The 9650-nt window shown below is 45.7% G+C and overlaps 1 protein-coding gene and 1 pseudogene across 1 annotated transcript in view; both read left to right on the forward strand.

The window, feature by feature from the left end:
- Positions 1-5736, forward strand: part of LRP11 (LDL receptor related protein 11) — a gene marked incomplete at its 5' end in the record, with an annotated part of 44287 nt that extends 38551 nt beyond the window's left edge. The window contains 2 exon segments of the mRNA XM_006140040.2: positions 1237-1329; positions 3506-5736. Of these exon segments, the coding sequence (XP_006140102.2) occupies positions 1237-1329; positions 3506-3660 (248 nt within the window).
- Positions 5737-8135: 2399 nt separating this feature from the next.
- LOC114006931 (NADH dehydrogenase [ubiquinone] 1 beta subcomplex subunit 8, mitochondrial pseudogene) lies at positions 8136-9650 on the forward strand (annotated as a pseudogene).

The raw sequence follows: 9650 nt of genomic DNA on the forward strand, positions 1-9650 counted from the left end.
CTAGCCTGAGGTCTTTCCTTCCTTCTCCAGGGTACTGTGGGTCGTTCTAGGACAGTATACTTCCCCCCCTTTCTCTGCCCGCTGGGTTTCTAGTGCCCACATACTCTGCCTCGTTAAATTGGTCACATGAAGGGCTGGCAGATGGTATAGGGGTTATGTCGTTGTACTCCCACGTCATTCACTGTGGTTTGAGTCCCAGACCCAGTGGCTGAAAAACTCACAACAGGTGCATGCGGGCCCAAGATCCCGAGGAGAGAATGGAAGAGAAGGGATTGTAGCATGATCATCCTCCCTGGGGGGTGATTTCTCACTTTTTGTCTCTCTGTCTCTCAGGTGAGCACACATGCCCTATAGCAAAAATCTCTCTAAAGAAAAAAAAAATCAGTCACATGAGTTATCTCATGTCTTGGTATCAAATAGAGGCCTATGTTTAGTTAAATCAATCCAAGAGTCCTTTCTTTAAGTCAGTTTTTTTTTTAAGATTTATTTTTATTTATTATTATTATATTTGACTAGAGAGAGACATGCATAGAAAGAGCGTGAGGAAGCAAGCAATCCCACAGGTCTGGGATTCGAACTGTGGTCGATCGTGTGGGAGTCCAGCACCTTAACCACCACATTACCTTCTGGCCCCCTTTAAGTCAGTTTTAAAAATAATAATAATAATAAGGGTCATCACCTGAGAGGCCGGAAGCTGCATAGGAGGCCTGGGTTCGGTTCCCAGGACAACCTGAATCTACACCCTTGGGAAGCTGGGGCAGGTTGATCATGACACAGTGAGAAACGCCTGTCAGAAATGCCCGTTGGGCCAGCTCTGTGGCTTGGTGATTCAGGCAGCCAGAATCCACATAGCCAACCCTCAATCTGAGGGCCTGGCAGCTTGAGAAACATACCAGACACATACATGTGAATGACCCAAATCCTGAAAGGCTGGAGAAATGGAGAAGAATAGTTGCAACATGACAACACCCCACAGGGGATGCTTTCTCCCTCTTTACCTCTCTGTCTCTCTGCCTCTCTGTCTCTCTTTGGCATGGGTATGTTTCTTCTGGGCAAAACTTAGGAAAATAAGAAACTATGTCTGTCTGTCTCCCCTTCCCTGTCTCTCTTTCTCATAAAGGGCATACATACATACATACATACATACATACATACATACATGTGTAAGGCTGTGTTATGTGTGTTTCCTAAAGTTTCTGATGCACCTGTGATCTATGTTCTGTTTGTTTTCTGCAGATAGTAGCTCCTCAGGGAAGAACAGGAAAGAGAAAAATTATATTTTTGAGCCAAAGAGTGATCGAGGAGGGGAACACCCCGCCCCAGAAGCAGGTAAGTGTACCCGTGGGAGCTCCCGCAGAACAGGCCCTGCAGAACTGCACGTGCTCTAGTCAGGGCGTCCACACAGCCATGAGGACATGGACAGGAGCCACGGTCTGCGGCCACACGTCTCTCCCATGTCTCACTGCATTGTGGCACTCCTGGTGGCAACTCTTAGCATCTTGCTTTCCTCTGGTACACACCCTTCAGGTGTGACATTTTGTGGAGAAGGTCCTGGTTGTGGCAAAATGGTTAAGAACATGGGTTCTGGGGACCGGCAGGTGGCATGGTGGTTAAGGGTGCTGGACTCTCACATGGCTGACCACAGTTCACATCCTGGACCTAATGGCCTGCTTTCTCACTTTCCCTCTCTCTCTCTCTCTCTCTATCACTCTATCCCTCTCTGGTCAAATTAAAATAAATAAGATAAATAAAATGAAGTGAAATCATTTTTAAAATATAAAAATAAATAAAGAACACAGGTTCTGAAGTGAGATGCCACAGTTCAAATCCTGGCTTCCCTCCCTAAACTCTGTGCTTTTGAATGGGTTGTGACCTAATATCTCTGATCGCAATTTCCTCCTTAGTAAAATGAGGATATAATTACACCTGCCTCATAGAGCCGTTAGACAGGGTAAGGGGGGCGAGCAACACAAAGCATGGGGTGCGCTGCTTGGCTTACACAGTTTGCCAAGTATAAAAGTGGTGGCCATTAGTGAGTTATGGACGATGCGAGAATGAAGGCCCTGGAGTGCCCGGTTCTCGTTCCAGGTGCTCCACTAACAGACAGAAGAGCACTGGAATGAGAAGAGGGTTTAGGAAGTAGAGGGAATATTTACTAAGTAGAAAAAAACAAATACATAAGTCCATAAATCTGGTTGTTTTTCACTAGAAAGAAAACTTTGAACATAATTCTGTAGAAAGGCAGGTATTTGTCCTGACTGCTACAAACTAATGAATAAAAGAAGCTTTAGGAGCACAAGATAGGATTCTTAAATTATAGATCTAAACTTTGAAAAAGCTTTCTTTTCACCAAAGAGTATTCTTTGTAACCTCTGGACAATATTAAAATGTAATTTTTAAACAACAGATGGCTCAGAACAATCTAGATGTCAAGCATCTGGATATGTGAATCTGGAGAGTAACCTGTGATTACAATGCAAAGTTGTCAGACTGGCTGATGCAGTTTGAGATAAGGGTGGTCTTAACCTCCACCCCATCTGCTGGCCCAGCCCAGACCTTAAAACCAAATTCTGTGCCAGGTTCCCACAAGATCGGTATGGCATGCAATACAGGGTCCCACAGGTTTCCCACAAATCAAGGTGGGGAGCAGGCAACATGCTGGAGGCATGCATGGACATTGTACAGATCTTGTGGGAACCTGTCATAGAATTTTTTTTTTTAAGAGATATGTATGTTATAGAGCCCATGTGCTTGCTGGAAACACAGAGAGACAGAAAGCAAAAAAACCCCAGGGGGATGGCCATGCCACGATCCCTTCTCCTCCATTCTTCCCTTGGGATTTTGGGCACATATGCACATGCACCTGGCATGAGTTTCAAGCTGCTGGGTCCGCAACTTGAACTGTGGTCAACTATGTGGGAGTCCAGCAACATAATCATTGCACCATCTGCTGGCCCCTAGAATTTGGTTTTAGAGAGGTCTGGGCTTGGGCCAGCAGATGGGGTGGAGGTAAAGACAGTGGATCTTACATGGCCAACTCTGTGGTTTGAATCCTAGGCCTGGCCCAGCAGCTTGAAAATCATGCTGGGTGCATATGCATGCATGCCCAAAATCCCAAAAGGAGACTGGAAGAGAAGGGATTGTGGTGTGGCCACCCTTCCTGGAGGGTGATTTCTCACTTTCCCTCTCTCTCTCTCTGGCAAGTGTACATGCCCTATACCAAAATTTAAAAATTAAATAAAATTAAATAAAAAGAAATAAGAAGAAGGTCCAGGCTTGAGACCTAGACTACCACCTACAAGCTTTGTCCTCTTAGGCAAATTGTTTAACCTTTCTGCAATTTAGTTCATCTGCAAGATGGTGGTAGTACTAGTACTGGTCTAATTGAGCTGTTCAGGTGAAATAAAACAGTGCGTGCAAGTGCGAGCCACGTAGCAAATAGTAGCAGTCACTTATTCATCAGGGACTGGACTATTCACGCTGTCCGTTTCTCTCCTGGTCACAGGCGCGGTGCTGCCCTTGGCCCTGGGCTTGGCCATCACTGCTGTGCTGCTCCTCATGGTTGCGTGCCGACTACGACTGGTGAAACAGAAGCTTAAAAAAGCTCGTCCCATTACTTCTGAGGAATCCGACTACCTCATAAATGGGATGTATCTATAAGTGTAGTTCAATAGCGAAGGGCAAGGACATGTTTCCCTTTTCATTTATACGTATAGTAGGTCTGGATATCGACTTCTTTTGGTTTTAATTGGGCTAGAAGAGCCTACAAATCCCAAACCTTTGTCTGTATTGTTTATTGTAGAAAGAATTTTCTCTAGGGAGTAGCCACGGTGCTGCAGATGGGAGGGTGCCACTGCTCAGTGCCTGGAGCCACATGGCTGACTTGGTTCGGTTCCCAGCCCTGTCTTGGGCTGGAGCATGGTGGTGCATACCTGTGGTCCTGGCTAAAACAGGAGGCCAGGGCAGGAGGATCACACTGCAGTGAGGCAAAATCATGTCAGAACATACTTCTTTATCTCCCTCCTGAGTGCTTGTGTGCACTTGTGTGTACTCACGCACTCTCTCTTTCACTCACATTTAAAAAAAAATAAAAAAGATTTTTCCTGAGAAAATATGTGAAATATTTTTAACTTTGGAGAGAAATTCCTATGTTTAAAGACTTTAACGAATTGAATTCTGATTTATAGACACTGTCCCTGAAAATAGGAATGTATACTTAGCCGAGGCAGAAAATTCAGTATCTCCAGAGATGGTCTTAAGGATAGCAGTATTGCTCTTAGCTTTTCAGTAGCCACCAGCTGCCCCGGGATCACTGGGCCACTTCAGACACGGCCTCCCCTTGTTCCCTAGCCCTGTTCCTCCTTTAAGTCCTCAATGCACCTTTTCTCGTCCCCTTCGAAACTTGTTTCTGAGAATGGATCTCGATGACATAACACCTTCAAAGAGATGTCACCATGGCAGGTAGATCCAAATGATCAATCTTAGGAGCAGGCCAGTGAGGTCTCTGGGAAGATGAGTGCGGTCTCCTCCCAAGGCCTCCAGCATCAGGCCATGAAGGCGGCTGCCTCCTTAGGTAGCCTTGGAAGACAAAACCCTGGATTTGGATTTCAAGCAGCTTTAAGCCGCTCGTGAGGTGGGACAGGAGATGAAGGTGGGAGCAGGCAGCCTGCTGGAGGGCTGGAGATTTGTACAGAGATTTAGCTGAGGGCAAGTGAGCAAGGATGATGGCGCCTTGTCTCTACTCAGCTCATGCCACGGTCAGAAACAGCACCTCCCTGACGTGGTCACTGGATTAGAACATTAGCCTTTGACGATGAAAGAGAAAAAGGCCAATTGAAAGTGCAACGTTGGGTAGATTTCTGGATCAGGCTTTTGTAAAAATGTCACCATGTTTTAAATCTCAGCAGGTTCTTTCATCCGGTGGAATGATCCCCTTTTTATTATGTTTTAATGCTATAAATGTTATAAAGTGCTGTCAGCTGGCACAGATTTATGTATTTCTAGAGCAAAAGGTGTTTTGGCACAAATTTATCTTTACAGAAAACCGGCATCTTTCCTAGCATTTTTTACCTTTTAATTTATAGGATTCAAAGGCAAATCATCCCCATTACCAAGTAATGCCAGGATTACACATATTCTAGAAATTCCGCTACTGAAGAATGTATCGTGAGGAACCTGTCTTCACTCACATGATAGTCCTATTTCCATAAAGAAAACATAAGTGGCAAATCTTTTAAATACTGAAAAAAACACTCTAGAGTCTAGTGCACTTTATTTCAGACCGAACCTAAAGTAGGTTGTTCTTTTAGCAAAGGGCTTTATTTGGGTGGTAAGATATAAATATATCAAAATCCAACACATGGCAAGTTAGTTCTAGAAAAACAAAACAATCTGGTAGTGTTTTTGTCTCCTGAGAAATCCAGCATTTTGTAGAATGTTTAGAACTGAGCAAAGATTTAAATTTCTCAAGGGCAGCTTAGAGAAATGAGCTGTGTGAATGATCTTAAGGTGTTTTATTCTATCTGTGATGCTGAGCAGTTTGTTTTCCTATAGAAGGAGGTCACTATAGCCATACCTAATAAAATGAAAACGGACAAGGCATGCATCATTCAGCCATCTTTGATATACGGGGAAATTAAACACAATTTAGTATTGCTATGGTGTTAAAATACTTAGAAAAAGATGTCTCATATCTATGTAAACACACTCCTTTAATAAATTGTATTTTATTCTTAAGCTTTTTTTTTTAACCATTTAATATAAGTTGCCAAGATTGACTGAGCTGTTCCTATATTATTTGGATTTAGTCATATATATATATGTGTGTGTATATATATATATATATTTTTTTTTTTTTTGCTAGAATATACATGCACTTGCCAGAGAGAGAGAGAGAGAGAGAGCAACGGGAGAAAGTTCTCCTCGTTCCCTGCCCTGAGGATAGTCAGTCATAGTCCCCTCTCTGCCATCTCTCCCTCCTTTCAGGGTTTTGGGGCTTGCACGCCCAGTGCCAGTGTGTTTCTCAAGTCCCCTGGTCTGAGACTTGAACTGCACAGTCAGCCATGTGGATCCACCCTCTTTAACCACCATGCTATGGAGCTGCCTCCAAACCTGTGTTTAAAGGAGGAAATAGAGGATTAGAGAAAAGTGGCTTGTCCAAGGCAATGTAAGTTACACTGGAGAGAAGGGGAACCAGATCTACAGAACATTTATATGATCAGAGAGACCGAAGGAGGCTTTTTTTTCAATGCACTATATGGCACATGTGCTCACAGGAGAGAGAGAGAGAGAAAGCGCCCCCAGGGGCACAGCCACACCACAGTCCCTTTTCCTCCATCCTCCTTTCGGGATTTGGGGAACACATCCACTTGTGCCTAGTGTGTTTTTCAAGCTGCTAGGTCCGAGACTTGATTTTGTGGGATCCAGCCACCTTAAACACTGCATCACCAGGGAGGCCAAAGAGGACTTTTAAAAGTCATACTGGGGAACAGCAGGTGGCATGGTGGTTAAGGCACTGGACACTACCACGTAGCCAGTCGTGATTCGAATTCCAGTCCCAGTGACTTTGTCTCTATCTCTGTGTGTGTGTGTGTCTAGTCAAAATAAAATGAATAAATAAATAAAATTAAATTTATTTTTTAAATAATTATTTTATTGAACTTTATTTGTTCAATCTATTTTAATTTGACCAGAGAGGGGCAGAGTGAGAAAGAGCAAAAAAGAGGGCGACAGAGAAAGAGGGAAAGTGAGAAAGCAAGTCACTGGGTCCAGGACTCAAACTGGGGTCGGCCATGTGGGAGTCCAGCACTCTTAACCACTACGCCACCTGACAGTGGCAATAAAGAATTCTTAAAAAAATAAATCGCCTTACTTGGGGACTAGCATGGTTGCATTGCTGGACTCCCACATAGTCAATTATGGTTCAAGTCCTGTCCCCGGTGGCTTAAAACTCACGCTAAGCAAAAATCTCTCTAAAAACAAACAAAAACAACCCTTACTTGTGACTGCCTGATTGAAGAAATTCTGTGTCTAAGACAATTTTTAAATAATTTTCCTTAAAAACTTACTTTTCTTTTAAGAGAGAGATTTTTGTAATAGGGCAGGTGCGCTTGTCAGAGAGACAGAAAATGAGAAATCATGAGGCCAGCAGGTGGCATGGTGGTTAATGAGTTAAGGGTGCTGGACTCTCACATGGCTGACTGAGGTTTGAGTCCTGGACCTGGCGACCTGTTTTCTCATTTTCTCTCTCTCTTGCTCTCTCCACTTCCCTCTGGTCAAATAAAAATAAATAAATAAATAGTTAGGGAAAATAATTCTTTAAAAAAGGAAAGAAAGAAAAGTGAGAAATCACTCCTCAGGGTGGATGGCCATCCCACAATCCCTTCTCCTTCATTCTCCTCTCAGGATTTTGGGTACACATGCACATGCGCCCGGCAGGAGGTTTAAGCTGCCAGGCCCAGGACTTACATTGTGATCAACTACTGGGAGTCCGGCGATGTAACCATTAAGCCACCTGCTGGTCCTCTCCCCCAGTTTTGTTGTTGTTAGAGAGCACATACGCTCTCCAGAGATAGAGAGGGTAAAAAGGACAGCACTGCCCAATGGGTGTGGTCATGCTGAAGCCTCCTCAACATTTCTCCATCCCGTTGGGTTTGGGGCACACACACCTGGCGCATTTCTTCAGCTCCAGGAGCCCGGATTTGAATCTCAGGTTTGGTCATGTGAAGTCTGGCTCCAACAATAATTTGAAAGGGAAAGTCATCCACAGTTCACTTCTCAAACATGGTATGTTTCACAGCCCTCTTAAGAAAAGGCCCACTTGGAACCATCTTCCTAAAACCCTGGTGCTTTCCTTTCATCCTCCGTGCACGTAGACAACAGCTACCCCAGTTTTCTGTGAGCACTGCGATGTTTCAAGTCACTGAATCCCAAATACATTTTCTTCCACAGGAAGATGGTTTTTCATCATTCTTCAGTGACTTTTCAGATCTTGGGTGTGGCCCCACGCACAACCGCATGCCACCTTCCAGTCCCGGCGGGCTGTTCTTGCTGCTCTTTACTAGGTTTTGCCTCCACCCGAACCCGGAGATGCGTGTATCTGCTTGTCTCTCAGCTGTTCGAGGCAGACCCTGTCCATGGCTTTGCCTGCATTCCCATGTAAGCATCTTGCACTGTGCTGTGCCCAGAATGCAGCCACCATCAGCCTTCCGTCAGATGTTCCTTCGACATCTCTGAGCCTGCAATTTGGTAATTTGGGGTCACTATTAAGGTGCGTTGTTACAAAACAATTTCGTGTTTTGGTTCCCTTCGTGTGGGATTATGCTACTGGCCTCCTAACAGAGCTACTCCGACACTAATGTCTGAACCCCAGGTTTTCTACTCCTTTTGGCATTCAGATTGAGGACCAGCCAGTTGGCAAGGTGACTGACAGACCTAACTGCAGTGCTGGAAGATACATTCTGACTGCGGGGTCAGATCCCCAGGTGGGCTTGAAAACAGCTGGGTGGGTGCACGGATGCCCAGGGTCCTGACGAGGTGGAAGACCAGGGAGAGGAGATTGTGACCTGGCAAGACCTGGAAATGCTTTTCCTCTCTCTCTGTCTCATGCATGTGCATGCGTACCATGAATCAAATGAGCTGTTTAGGGGACATAGGTGGAGAAGGTAGGGACCAGCAGTTAGGGTAATGGCTATGTCACTGGACTCCCATGTAGTCGACTGCAATTCAAGTCCTGGACCCGGAGGCTTAAACTCACACCAGGCGCGTGTGCATGCATGCTCAAGATCCTCAGAGGAGAACGGAGAAGGGATTACGGCACAGCCATCCCTCCTGGGGGGTGATTTCTCCCTTTCTGTCTGTCTCCCTGACGAGCGCACCCACCCTATAGCAAAAACCTCTCCAAAAACAAAAAAAAAGTGGAGGAGGTGAAGACAGCCGCAGCCAGGGTGGAGGTCCTGGGGATCTGGTGGCTCGAAAGGGCACCCCGGAACATGGTGGCACTGGGTGCATGGACAGCCTCCCACGGACCAAGGGCACATTCCCAGGGAATATCCTAAGGTCCCAGAAGAAAGGCCACTGCCAGGAAGTATAATATGTGTGTGGGAGACTATGAGCCCTGCTCGGATGATGGCATGAGATATGGCGACTACCTGACGCTCCCTGACAGCTCACAGCAGGAGCGGGATCCATGGAATGACTGGGACCACGCAGACCTGAGGTTGAACTGGGGCGAACCGATACACTGGGACCTAGACATGTATGTCTGAAACTGTGTGAACGCATCCCCTACACCTGTTTCTTGGAATGTCATGTGTAAGCACCTCTTCGGCTCTGTGGCCTTCAGGATGTTCATGTTCCGGGTGGGGGAGAATGACCCCTCCTACCTGCCCGTGGGGCCAACGCAGTACCTTACAATGACCTGTACCAGGAAGGAGGCGGCAATCCCACCAAAGAACCTGAGCCAGTGGTTACTATGAGATCTGAGGAGGCTTCCAGGGCTTTTGTACCCTTTGCGATCTTCTCCTCCTAGTGATTTAACTTCAATCCCTAATAAAACTTAGTGCTGGGGTGGGGGCAGGGGAAGAGAATGAGACTAGCTGGTGGCTCGGTGGTTGCGGCAGCTGGATCCCACATGGTCAGACTGAAGTTCA

Source organism: Tupaia chinensis, unplaced genomic scaffold (assembly GCF_000334495.1).
Source record: "Tupaia chinensis unplaced genomic scaffold, TupChi_1.0 Scaffold000014_1, whole genome shotgun sequence".
NCBI classification, from domain to species: domain Eukaryota; kingdom Metazoa; phylum Chordata; class Mammalia; order Scandentia; family Tupaiidae; genus Tupaia; species Tupaia belangeri.